The sequence below is a fragment of the Pan paniscus genome, chromosome 18, assembly GCF_029289425.2.
Source record: "Pan paniscus chromosome 18, NHGRI_mPanPan1-v2.0_pri, whole genome shotgun sequence".
In the NCBI taxonomy this organism is placed as follows: domain Eukaryota; kingdom Metazoa; phylum Chordata; class Mammalia; order Primates; family Hominidae; genus Pan; species Pan paniscus.
Genome location: NC_073267.2, coordinates 19,747,443 through 19,759,871, shown reverse-complemented (window position 1 = coordinate 19,759,871; position 12,429 = coordinate 19,747,443). Strand labels below are relative to the sequence as shown.

The 12,429-nt window shown below is 45.7% G+C and overlaps 1 protein-coding gene across 4 annotated transcripts in view; it reads left to right on the top strand.

The window, feature by feature from the left end:
* Positions 1 to 12,429, top strand: part of LOC117976207 (BOS complex subunit NOMO1) — a 62,738-nt gene that overhangs the window by 42,598 nt on the left and 7,711 nt on the right. For all 4 annotated transcript variants that reach the window (XM_055100283.2, XM_055100285.2, XM_063598467.1 and 1 more), the window contains 8 exons: positions 386 to 545; positions 691 to 817; positions 2,756 to 2,869; positions 4,049 to 4,176; positions 5,577 to 5,718; positions 6,627 to 6,710; positions 8,217 to 8,327; positions 10,606 to 10,707. In XM_055100283.2, coding sequence (XP_054956258.2) covers positions 386 to 545; positions 691 to 817; positions 2,756 to 2,869; positions 4,049 to 4,176; positions 5,577 to 5,718; positions 6,627 to 6,710; positions 8,217 to 8,327; positions 10,606 to 10,707 — 968 coding nt within the window. The remainder of the gene's footprint in view (positions 1 to 385; positions 546 to 690; positions 818 to 2,755; positions 2,870 to 4,048; positions 4,177 to 5,576; positions 5,719 to 6,626; positions 6,711 to 8,216; positions 8,328 to 10,605; positions 10,708 to 12,429) is intronic.

Sequence of the window (12,429 nt, the reverse complement as noted above, 5' to 3'; positions counted from 1 at the left end):
GTGACTTCTAGCAGGCAGGCTGTTTGGGGCGGTCTTTCTCAGTGGGTCCTCTGGAGGCTGAGCAGCACGGCCTCCTGTCTGCTGTAAAGTGTTCCCTCCTGATCTGTGGCCTCCTGAGAACCTAGGAAGAGTAGTAGTAAAAACCCAGCCTTCAGCGTTTTTTGATTCTCTTGCTAAAGTCCTTCACACTGAGAAAGGCCTTTCAGGCATGGAAAGAGGCTTGGGCTGTATCCAATTATTGAGCTCCCCGGGGTGTAAAATAACCGCATTTGGAACTAGCTTCTAAGATCTGTTTTAGCCACTTTTGTCATGGGAAACCCCCAACCAAGAAACTCCTGTCTCTGCTACCAAGCCCCATCCTTGTGTTTATTTCTTCCCCTCTTAGAAAGCTGCCCAGGGAAGCTGATCGAGATCCACGGGAAGGCAGGCCTGTTTTTAGAAGGCCAGATCCACCCCGAGTTGGAAGGAGTCGAGATTGTCATCAGTGAAAAGGGGGCAAGTTCACCGCTGATCACAGTCTTTACTGATGACAAAGGTGCCTACAGGTGAGCCCGGGATAGAGACACATTTGCCTGGGATCAGCGTGGGAGTCCTCTGAAGAAACTGGGGCCCACATTTCCTTGGGCTTGGTAAGGCTTCCTGTAGGGTGTGAACAAAGCCGTTGCTAGCATTCTGCTCTCTCCTCTTCAGTGTTGGCCCCCTGCACAGTGACCTGGAGTACACGGTGACCTCACAGAAGGAGGGCTATGTTCTGACTGCGGTGGAAGGAACCATCGGAGACTTCAAGGCCTATGCCCTGGCAGGCGTAAGCTTTGAGGTAACTAACACTGTATTTTCAAAAGGCAGTTATACTGAGGTATAATTAACATATAATAAACTGCACAAAAAGGGTACAGTGTGATAGTCTTGACCTAGGAATACACCCATGAAAACACCTCCACAATTAAAATAGCACATCTGTGGCCCTCAAGGTTTCCTCCTGCCCCTTGGTAATCCCTCCCTGCCACCCTTCCGCTGAGCTGATGATCTGCTTTTCATCACCATTGGTTAGTTTGCATTTTCGAGTTTTTATAGGTTGGTGCAAAAGTGATTGTGGTTTTTGCCATTGAGAATCATGGCAGAAACCGCAATCACTTTTGCACCAACCTGTATATAAATGGAATCAAACGGGATATACTGTTTTTTTTTTTTTTTTGGTCTGACTTCTTTCACGTAGCATAATTTGGAGAGCTGTTGACTTTAGCATGTTTGTGTACCTTCTGGGAAGTAGTTAAAGCTGTCATCCATAACCGTTCCATTTTGAAGGACACAGAATGTTCTTACTGAGGCGTTTGCTGCCTAGCTCCCTTCCACCGGTCCTTTCTGGGAAGAAGCGTGCTGCGATTGTACAGAGTGGGTCTGGAGATCGTTGAGAATGAATATTTATAAACTATAGGCCAAAGGAAAAGAGTGACAGATTACATCGCATAAAAATTTAAAATTCTATATTGCTGAATACATTTGGAACCAAACTGAAAGATATTCAAACTCAGAAGAAATGTTTGTATCATAAATAATATCCCCATTTTACAAGGAGCTCCTAAAATTGGTAAGAAAAAGACAACCCGCTAGAAAAAAAATGAACAAAGATTATGAAAAGGAAATTCATGGAAGTAACGCAGGTGACTAATAAACACAGAAACACAAAGCCTCTGTAGTTACTGAGGAAATGTGCTAAGGAAGTTACAGTCAAAACACTGTTTTGCAGGGATTAGATTTGCTGTAATTAAGACAATCTATTTTTTGGTAAGTGTGGGTTTTCCCAAGCATAAATAATTTATGGGACTGTAAGTGGTTACAGCCACTTTGGAATGCAATTAGATAGTATCTTTCTGAATTTAAAGTGCATGTATCCAACAATTCTACTTCTAGGAATGGATTGTTCAGGAAATAAAAATAAAACTAAGTGCCTAGAGATACATATTTGGGGATATTCCGATTGTCTCTTGTGTACCACAAAAGTAGGTGCTGTGGTTTGTCAAACCCTGCCTTAGAATGCTATGCAGTAGTTAAGAAACAGGCAGATTTCTATTGGCTGGCAGAAGAGAACCAGGATAAATTGTTGAGGAAGAGAGCAAGTTGCAAAACTGTACATATAACATGCCATTTTTATTTCACCTCCTCCACCCACTCAATGAACTTGCCAGTCTGTGAACAATAAGATGTAATGTTTATAAAATTTGTGTGGGCATAGAAAGAGTTCTGGGCTGGGCACGGTGGCTCATGCCTCTAATCGCAGCACTTTGGGAGGCCCAGGCATGTGGATTGCTTGAGCCCAGTAGTTTGAGATCAGCCTGGGCAACGTGGCAAGACCCGTCTCTATAAAAAATACAGAAATGTAGCTGGGCATGATGGTGTGCGCCTATAGTCCCATCTCCTCAGGAGGTTAAAGCTGAAGGATTGCTTGAGCTTGGGAGGCGAAGGTTGTAGTGAGCCCAGGTTGTGCCACTGCACTCCAGCCTGGGTGACAGAGCAAGACCCTGTCTAAAAAAAAAAAAAAAAAAAAAAAAAAAAAAAAGTTCTAGAAGGCTACACACCAAACTTACAAAACTTACAACAGTAGTTACCTGTGGGGAGGAAGATTAGGTCCCCGTCCTCCTTTGAGTAACAATAAAAGAAAAAAACCTTGAAAAAATGACCTCTTGACTTGTGGAACTGTTATTTTCATAGTTAGTAGGAGTTTAACCTTGCTCCGGTCTCACCTTCTCATCCCCAGATAAAAGCTGAGGATGACCAGCCCCTCCCGGGAGTCCTCTTATCCCTGAGCGGTGGCCTGTTTCGTTCCAACCTCTTGACCCAGGACAACGGCATTCTGACATTCTCAAACCTGGTAACGTGTTCTGCAATTTACCACCTGCCTGTCTTCCCTGAGAGAGAGCCAGGATGCAGCATGCGAGACTTATGTGTTGCTTGACAACATGAGAAGAGAAAGCCAATGTGGAGTGGTTTCAGTTTCTTGGGGGCCCACAGTCATTAGAGTATTGCTCTTACTCGAACTTAATGCTGCTGATTCATGTTCCCTTCCACACGCACTTCTTGTTTTCTGATCACCCGCTTGTCACTAAGACAGTGTAATTAATTTCCCTGGCCACAACGGCTGCTCTCTTAGGCGTCTTCTTGTTTTGCCACGGAATCACGTTTATGATGCTGAGCCTTGTTTGGTGGTTAGCTTGCGTTTCTTCTGAAAAGACATTCCACTTGGTGGGAAGAGAGCAGCAGTTTTTCTTTCAAGATGCAGTCGGAGGCCCTGACTGGTGGGGATTCAGGAAGTGTGTGTTAGTTGGTCATCTTGTCAGTCACGGTAACAAAGTGGCTGTGGTGGGGCTATTGGAGACCGGGCAGCGGGGGCATCTGAAGACACCACTTTGCAGTGATGCAGACTGCTCCTTACTTGCTGTGTCCTATCAGGCAAGTTACTTTGCCTCTCTGAGCCTCAGTTTCTTTATTCATTAAATTCAAATATGGGCCAGGTATGGTGGCCCACGCCTGTAATCCCACTGCTTTGGGAGGGTGAGGCAGTAGGATCGCTTGAGCTTGGGAGTTTGAGACCAGCAACATAGGAAGACCCCATCTCTACAAAAAATAAAAAAATTAGCTGGGCATGGTGGTGCCTGCCTGTGGTCCCAGGTACTCAGGAGGCCGAGGTGGGAGATTTGCTTGAGCCCAGAAGGTTGAGACTACGGTGTGCTGTGATCGTGCACTCCATCCTGGGGGACAGAGTCAGGCCCTGTCTCAGAAAAAAAAAAAAAAAAAAGAAAGAAAAATTAAATATGACTTCTACCTCTCTGAGTCATTGCAGGCAGGTGATACCATCAGCTGCCGTTGTTAGAGTTGTGATTGCCATTACCTGACTGTGAGTGGTGATTATAGAGAGAGGGTTACTATTTCTGGCTGCCCGGGAAGCCATGGCGCTCCCCTGGTGTAATTCTGGTCCATCGTGACATTCGCCCCTCACTTTTAAGCCATGCCTAGATGTGGCTGCTGAGGCTCAGTGTGATTATCTTGGCAGAGCCCTGGCCAGTATTACTTCAAACCCATGATGAAGGAGTTCCGGTTTGAGCCATCCTCACAGATGATCGAGGTGCAGGAAGGCCAGAACCTGAAGATCACCATCACGGGGTACCGAACCGCTTACAGGTAAGTGCCCTGGCCACCCCACTCTCTTCCAGGGCTGGGCTGGTGAATCACATTCAGGCCTCTGTTGCCTGGAAATGCATCCCAGGCTTCACACTGATTTTACTTGGGAGGGAAGGGAGATGAGATACGAGGGCAAAGGAGTTTTGACTGCTGCCCTTCTCTCCTAGGAGCTCAACCTGGTGGTTCAGTCTCAAATTTCCTATTTTGGAATTGGCTTGAGAGAGCCTATTGAGTTGCTAAAAGCTTTTATTTGTTTTTTATTTTTTGAGACGGAGTTTCATTCTTCTTGCCCAGGCTGGAGTACAATGGCGCAGCCTTGGTTCACTGCAACCTCTGCCTCCCGGGTTCCAGCAATTCTCTTGTCCTGGCCTCCCAAGTAGCTGGGACTGCCACCATGCATGGCTAATTTTTCTATTTTTAGTAGAGACAAGATTTCACTTTGTTGGCCAGGTTGGTCTCGGACTCCTGATCTCAGATGATCTGCCTGCCTCGGTCTCCCAAAGTGTTGGGATTACAGGCGTGAGCCACCGCGCCTGGCCACTTTTATTTTTTAAAAGAGTTTCAAACCTGAATTAAATTATTAAAAGGAGAAAATGTGCTCAGTTGAATAAAACTTCAAAATGCTGAAAAGAGTATAGTGTAAAATTTCCCCTCTGTCTCGTCTCCTAGCCACCCAAGTTCCTCTTCTGGGAGACAACCAGTACTTCCAGTTTTTCTGAATGCTTCCAGCTGTAGATAGATAGATACACATTAGTGTCTGGCAAGGCACAGTGGCTCACACCTGTAATCCCAGCACTTTTGGAGGCTGAAGTGGGAAGTTCTCTTGAGTCTGGAAGTTCAAGACCAGCCTAGGCAACATAGCAAGACCCCGTCTCTACAAAAAAATAAAAATACAAAGTAAAAAAATACACATCTATAGATAGAGAGATGCATACATATATACATGTATACACACAGATACACACATATATGTGTATTTTTTGTAGACTTATACAGAATCACTTTAGAGGAAGAGCAGTTGGAAAGATTGGGTTTAGAAAAATGGACCATTTTCTACTGAATATATGGAGTGAAAGAGGAAGTGAGTTATTTCCATGTTATTGAAAGCTCCATTATTTCAAATAAAGCCTAGAAAGAATAAAATAAAGCTTTAGCCTTCTTAAATTACAATTTTCCAGAGCATGCCTCAAAATGTATGAGAAAAGAAATTGATGGCAGCTTATCCCTCCGGCAGGAAGGTGTGGTTTGGAAGTGGGCTGGCCACACCGAGTTGCCTGGGTCATTGAGGCACAGTTCTCCACTGAACTATTTTGCCCCATAATTGTTGGTAAACGGGAAACACTTGGGTCCTTCAGATAACCATGAGAATATCTCATTCGTGCCTTTTCTTGCCATACTAGTTGCTATGGCACAGTGTCTTCCTTAAACGGAGAGCCCGAACAAGGGGTTGCCGTGGAAGCGGTGGGCCAGAACGACTGCAGCATTTACGGAGAAGACACCGTGACAGACGAAGAGGGCAAGTTCAGATTACGTGGACTGCTGGTGAGACTTGGAATGTGTTTTCTTTGGGGACTTTTTTTTCATCCTGTGTCCAGAAGTATCTTGTGGTGGCCCCAAGACTGCTAGGAGTGGGTTGGGCGAGAGGGCTGGGGGTGGGGCTCTGGAGCCCTCCCAGTTCTTACCTTTAATTGGTAGAGTTTGCCTTTTTTCTAGCCAACAGGTCAGATCAAGGATCTGTGGCACAATGGAGTTGGAAAACCATGGGTTTGGTAGGGCTTTTCCCTAGCAGTGTGTGGCCATGGCTTACGCCAGGGCTCAAGCCAAATGCCTATGGAGCCAGAAGAGCAGTATGAACGGGGGAGAGGAGGCTGTGCGAAATGATAGGGAGTGGTGAGGGCTGTGGAGTGGGCACGGCCTGTGGAAAGGGACAGCCTGTCACTTGGTTCCAGCTTATTGTAGCCATGGGGGAAGACAGAGTCAGGGTTGCCAGATCCTTGAAATTTAAAAAAGAGAAGTCAGAAATTCCCACTTCCCAGAAATAATACCCAACACAAGCATTTGGGAATGCTTACGGTGGACATTCCAGATATCCATCAATGTGTATATATGGGTAGAGGGGAGGGGTGGATGGAGAGGAAAAACATCTTAGAAGAGTAAGAGCACATAGTATGCTTGGAATTTTGAAATAAGAAACGAAATTTGATTTATTTTGGGGTAGGAGAAAATGAAACTGAGTTGGGATTGAAAGAGTCGCAAAATTTCAGATGTTTCAACACTAGGGGTGTTCTTAAAGGAACTCTGGACTCTTAAGGTTAACAGGCCACAGATTAGGAAATGAGGGGAGAGAAATGCTCCTGTCTTAGTGATCTCGTGCAGCCAAACCAGGCTTGGACCAGGCACGATATGACAAGCCCCCTTTCTAGAGAACTGACTCCTGAGTTTTTTTGCAGCCGGGATGTGTGTACCACGTTCAGCTCAAGGCAGAAGGCAACGACCACATTGAGCGGGCGCTCCCCCACCATAGGGTGATTGAGGTAAGGCATTCAGTGCTGCCGCTGCACCTGGGTGTGGGTGCCTCCCTGATCAGAAGTCCTCCCGTCTCCTCTGGCTGTCTGCCTTTCATCTGTGGCGGGGGGAGCTTTCATCCTAATTAAGGGTCCTCTTAGAATAGTGTCATCTTCACAAGCAGCATCTTATGTGGGTTTTTAATGAACAGCGTTGCTGTCATGCATCCAGAAAGGAAATTGGAACTGTTGTATCCTCCCCCCGACTTGCCCTGTAAGCTCTGATCATTATTCTGCAAGTTAAGGAACTTAAGGCCTAAGCAGCATTTCAAATCAAGGGACAATAATAGAACATGGGCTTAATGGGTGGCAGGGCCACCCAGTTATCTTAGGTTCAGATGACCTTTTTCCTGCTCCCATTTTGTGGGCAGAGTCTTTTGATACTCAAGATCATGACCTAGCTAAATTAATCCCTAAAAAGGACGTCCTTCGAGTCACAGAATGTGGCCTGGGAATCATTTGAAGTAAGGCTTTTCTCTTACTGAGTAACTCTCATTGGGAAGACTAGAGGGCTTAGGTAGGGCAAGAGGGGCTGCCTCTTAGTGGCTTTATTTAGGTGGCTTCATTATGCATGAAGATTGTGAGGGAGGATAGAACTTTTGACCTAGGAAGTGGATTTCTTTTTCTTTTTTGAGACGGAGTCTCACCCTGTCACGCAGGATGGAGTGCAGTGCCGCGATCTCGGCTCACGGCAACCTCCTCCTTGTGGGTTCAAGTGATTTTCCCACCTCAGCCTGTAGCTGGGACTACAGGCACACACCATCACACCCGGCTAATTTTTGTATTTTTAGTAGAGACGGGGTTTCACCATGTTGGCCAGATTGGTCTTGAACTCCTGACCTCGGGTGATCTGCTCGCTTCGGCCTCCCAAAGTGCTGGGATTACAGGCATGAGCCACCGCACTGGGCCGGAAGTGGATTTCCTTGACATCTTTATGGTGTTGGCATTTTAAATGGCTGGGATGACTGCATCTCACACCAAAATGCTTTGCATGTTCTCGGTGTAGTAACTTAGGCCAGGATCACTAGCATAATGTGGACTGTGGCCGGGCAGCTATGAAAGGGAAGGGGGCCGGCCCTCTGGGGTCTCGCAAACTCCATGTACAGACCTCACGCAGAGGGGGTGCTGTGACTCTGCCCCTGCTCTAACAGGCAAGAGCATCCTTCTCCTTTTTTTTTAAGAGAAGCTGGAAAATCTGGCTTCATATATGAAATTTCTTAATTTTTAACATGTTGGCAAGTAATTCAAACGTAGAAAAAAAATACTGTGCTTTCGAAATGAAATGTGTCTATGGGCCAGGGATAGCCATCTTCTGTCAGTTTGTGACCTTGGACGTAGAGTACTCAATGACAAACTTCGTTTCTTTAATGTAAGAAGCAAAGTTTGCCATGAAGCAGCTCTCAGGCCATCGGACAGCTGGCATAGAAGTTCCTCCACAGCTTTCTCATTACTGGCATTCCCTCTTTCTCTCTCTAGGTTGGGAATAATGACATCGATGATGTAAACATCATAGTTTTCCGGCAGATTAATCAATTTGATTTAAGTGGAAATGTGATCACTTCCTCTGAATACCTTCCTACATTATGGGTAAGTCCAGACTTTTAAGCTCCAAGTATTGTGTTCCCTTTGGCTTTGAGACAAGTACGAATGGGATGTTTTTGGTTTTGTGCCTGTCTCGTGCCTTAGGTGTGACAGGTGGAGGTGCTCCAGAGTGCCGCCTGCTGAGGGTTGAGGTTGAGATTTAAGAACCTTGGACCACAACACGTATTTGGGAGAGTGATTGCCAATTGTGGGAGAGAATGTGGTCCAGTTTCAGATAACTGTCTGCCATCAGTTAATCTTCCAAAGAATTATAGTAGAAGCCTGATCAATGATCAGTACAATATGGAATCTAACGTGGAAAGCCAATTTTAAAGAAAGTGCCTTGTAACTTAAAATTTTCTCTGGAGTGGAGGTCGTATTAAACGTTCTTGCATTGGTATAAAGAAATGCCTGAGGCTAGATAATTTATAACAAAAGAGGCTTCATTGGCTCCTCGTTCTGTAGGTTGTACAGGAAGCATAGTGGCATCTGCTTCTGGGGAGGCCTCAGGAGGCTTCCAATCATGGCAGAAGGTGAAGTGGGAGCAGGCATGTCATGTGGGAGAAGCTGGAGCAAAAGAGAGAGTTGGGGCATGGTGCCACACGCTTTTAAATGATCAGATTTCACAAGACTCATAACGAAGACAGCACCAAGCCACGAGGGATCCACCCCCAAGATCCGATCATCTCCCACCAGGCCCTATCTCCAGCATGGGGGATTACAATTCAACATGAGATTTGGGCAGGGACAAATATCCAAACAGTATCAGAGGTGGTGGGCGGTGGGCTGGAGAGCAGGTGGTCTGGGCTTTCTCTTGTCTCCAGTAGTGACTCACCTTGCTGCCTGGGCCAGTCACTTCATTTCCACATGCCTCGACTTCGTCCTCTGCAAAACCTAGATTTTGGACTCAGAGACCTCTTATAATCTTGTTCAGCTCTAACAAAATCTCCATGTTACCATTAATGAAGAAATGTTTATAAAATACCCTGCAGACCCTCTGCAGATGTTAGTGATTTGCTCTGGGGGTACATTGTTAAGATGCACTTGTAATTTTATAAGCAGTTAAGTATTTGGCATGGGTGAGAAAGTGTGTGTGCACTTTAGTCCACTCTGCCCAGGGCTTGCAGGCGTGTGCTTGTAGGGACCAGGCAGGTAATGTCAGAGAGTGCAGAGGGTTGGGTAGGGTGGGAGGCAAACTGGGGAACTCCTGCCCCATCCATGAGGGGCACAGGGGAGGGGAAGAGGCAGAGAGGAGGGGAGGGCGCCACTCTCTTGCTCCTGAGTGTTGCTGGGCTAGAATTGAGGCTCAGGGTTGGTGTCACTTCCCAGTTTTCTGGAGAAGCTGGAAATTAGAATTATTTGAAATCACCTGATTTTTAAATATAGTCGGTGAATTCAGATTTACTTAAGATGTTATAGAAGAAAAAAGAACACATAAGGGATCTTTGATGCGACCCGTAACCTTCAGTCTGTGACTTTCATTTTAGGAAAATTCCTCTTGTGTGTTATGTAGAAAGGTGCCAGTGTGGGCCCAGGGAGGTGGTCCTGGCATTCTCTTGTGGCAGGTGCACTGTGGCATCCTCACAGCCTTTGCCATCAGCCAGGGCTGCACCTTAACCCTGCTCATGCCCCATCCCATGTGGGAGTGAGAACAGGCAACAACCCCAGAAATAAAGCCAGAAACAAAGTACTCCAGTGCCTCCTGAAGCAGCGTGGAGAGCCACGTACATGATGGAATGCATTTTGAGTTTAACAGATTGGTGGAGTTAAGGTGACATCATATGATGACGCAGTGCAAGGCGGGAAGGACCCTCAGGAGTCGTCAGGGGGTTGAGTCCCAGGCTCTACCATGTGTAAGTTGTGTGACCTTAGGTGACTTTGGCTCTCTGGGTCTCCATAGGGATAACAACAATACCTGTTTTGTAGTCAGGATTGGCGATAATGTAGATAAAATATCTGGCGCCTGCCTGGCATATTACAGATGTTCAACACGTGTTAGAAGCTATTTTTAATATTACTATTATATTAACTTATATTACTATTTTGAGCAAGAACATGGGTAGTCAGAATCTGATTTGAATCTTAATTTCTGTGCATGGTACATAACTGGATGGAGTCTCAGATGACAGAGAGATGTGTGATGTCTGTGGAGGGAGCTTTCTTTTTCAAATATCCATGTTTCCAAAGACACCCACCCAGAGAGCGGCTGTCCTGAGGATGTCTGCTATGAAATATTGATTGTGTTTCAGTTTCAAAGCATGTCTGGCTTTGTTTCTCCCTCCAGGTCAAGCTTTACAAAAGCGAAAACCTCGACAATCCAATCCAGACAGTTTCCCTTGGCCAGTCCCTGTTCTTCCATTTCCCCCCGCTGCTCAGAGACGGCGAGGTAATGCCTGTGGCCGGATTCTACCTTCTGCCTTTGTTTTAATAATTCTGCTGTTTAGTTTAAGGAAGCACTGTTCTCTCCTTTTCTCCCTAAATACCACTCTGCAGAAATGCGCTCTCTGAATCAAAAGAGGTTGGGTTCTGTAGGGATTATTTTTTCTTCATTGTTTTTCTGTTTACAAAAAGAATACATATTCATGGCAGGAGATTTTGGGAAAAAGAAGACATAAGCCCATCATCCAGAAATAGCCACTGCTAACACGGTGATTGGTATCCTTTGGGTCTTTTTTCAGGCACGTGTGCACATGCATGTATAAATATAAATAGACATTTATTTTAATAATTCAAAACTGACACTGTTTTGTACATTGTTTTGTAATCTGTGCTTTTCAATGAAGAATTTATCACAAATCTGTTCCTCATCATCAAATCTTTCTTTTTTTTTTTTTTTTGAGACGGAGTCTCGCCTTGTCGCCCAGGCTGGAGTGCAGTGGCACAATCTGGGCTCACTGCAAGCTCCGCCTCCTGGGTTCACACCATTCTCCTGCCTCAGCCTCCGAAGTAGCTGGGACTACAGGCGTGCGCCACCACACCCGGCTAATTTTTTTTTTTTTTTGTATTTTTAGTAGAGACGGGGTTTCACCATGTTAGCCAGGATTGTCTTGATCTCCTGACCTCGTGATCCACCTGCCTCGGCCTCCCAAAGTGCTGAGATTACAGGCGTGAGCCCCCGTGCCTGGCCAAATCTTTCATACTATGATTTTTATGGACAGTAGTCCATAAACTAGGAAACGCCATGATTTATTTAACCAAGGCCTACTGTTGGGCATGATCGACTCTTGCACTTTGAACATATCACCCCATGCTTTCCTGCTAAGAAGTCCACTTTTAAAAATGCCTTGTAATTTTTAAAAATTCCTCTATTTTAACATTCTGCTATTGAGTTTAAGGAAATACAGTTTCCTCATGATGGGGGATCCCTTGAATGAGATGAGTTGCTTTTCTCTTGCTGCTTTGAACGTTCTCTCTGTCTTTGATAATCTGATTATAACGTGTGTCGTGTAGAACACTTGTAGCTCCACCTTTTCAGTGTCCTTTGGGTTCCATGAATCTGGATGTCTCCCTCCTTGGAACTGGGAAGTTTTCAGCCATTATTCTGGCCGTCATTTACTGATTATAAAGTGCTTATTATCAATTCTATTTGGACAGAGCTAACTTGTAGTTGGTGTGGGGAGTGCAAACTTTGCAAAGAATTTGGTTCTTTTCTGGTGGTCTTAGCCTGAGGATGTCAAGTGTGAGCCTAGAGGGTGACGTTTCCTCTCCTGGCTCCTTACCACCTGCCGTGAAGATGATCTACTCTGGCCTTTCTCTGTGGAAAATGGCTGCAAAATAATGAAACAGGCTGTCACGGAATTTTCTCCTCCTCTTTCTCCAGGGGTGTTGAAATAGTCACTTCCTACAGCGATGCGGAAACATCTTGGGCTTTGGGGTCACACTTCCCCTGAGTTCAGAGCCTTCATAGATGTGTGGCAGGCTTCTTAGCTGAGTGACTTTGGGCAAGTTACTCTTAGTCTCTTCGTGCTTGACTTTCCTCGTCTATAAGACGGGGTGATGATCCCGACCTTGCCAGTGGTAGAAAGCAGAGCAGCCGCGGGCCTCATGCAATGTAAATGGTGCCTGGCAGCTGGTCGGTGCTCAGCACACAGAGCTGTGACGGGCCTCA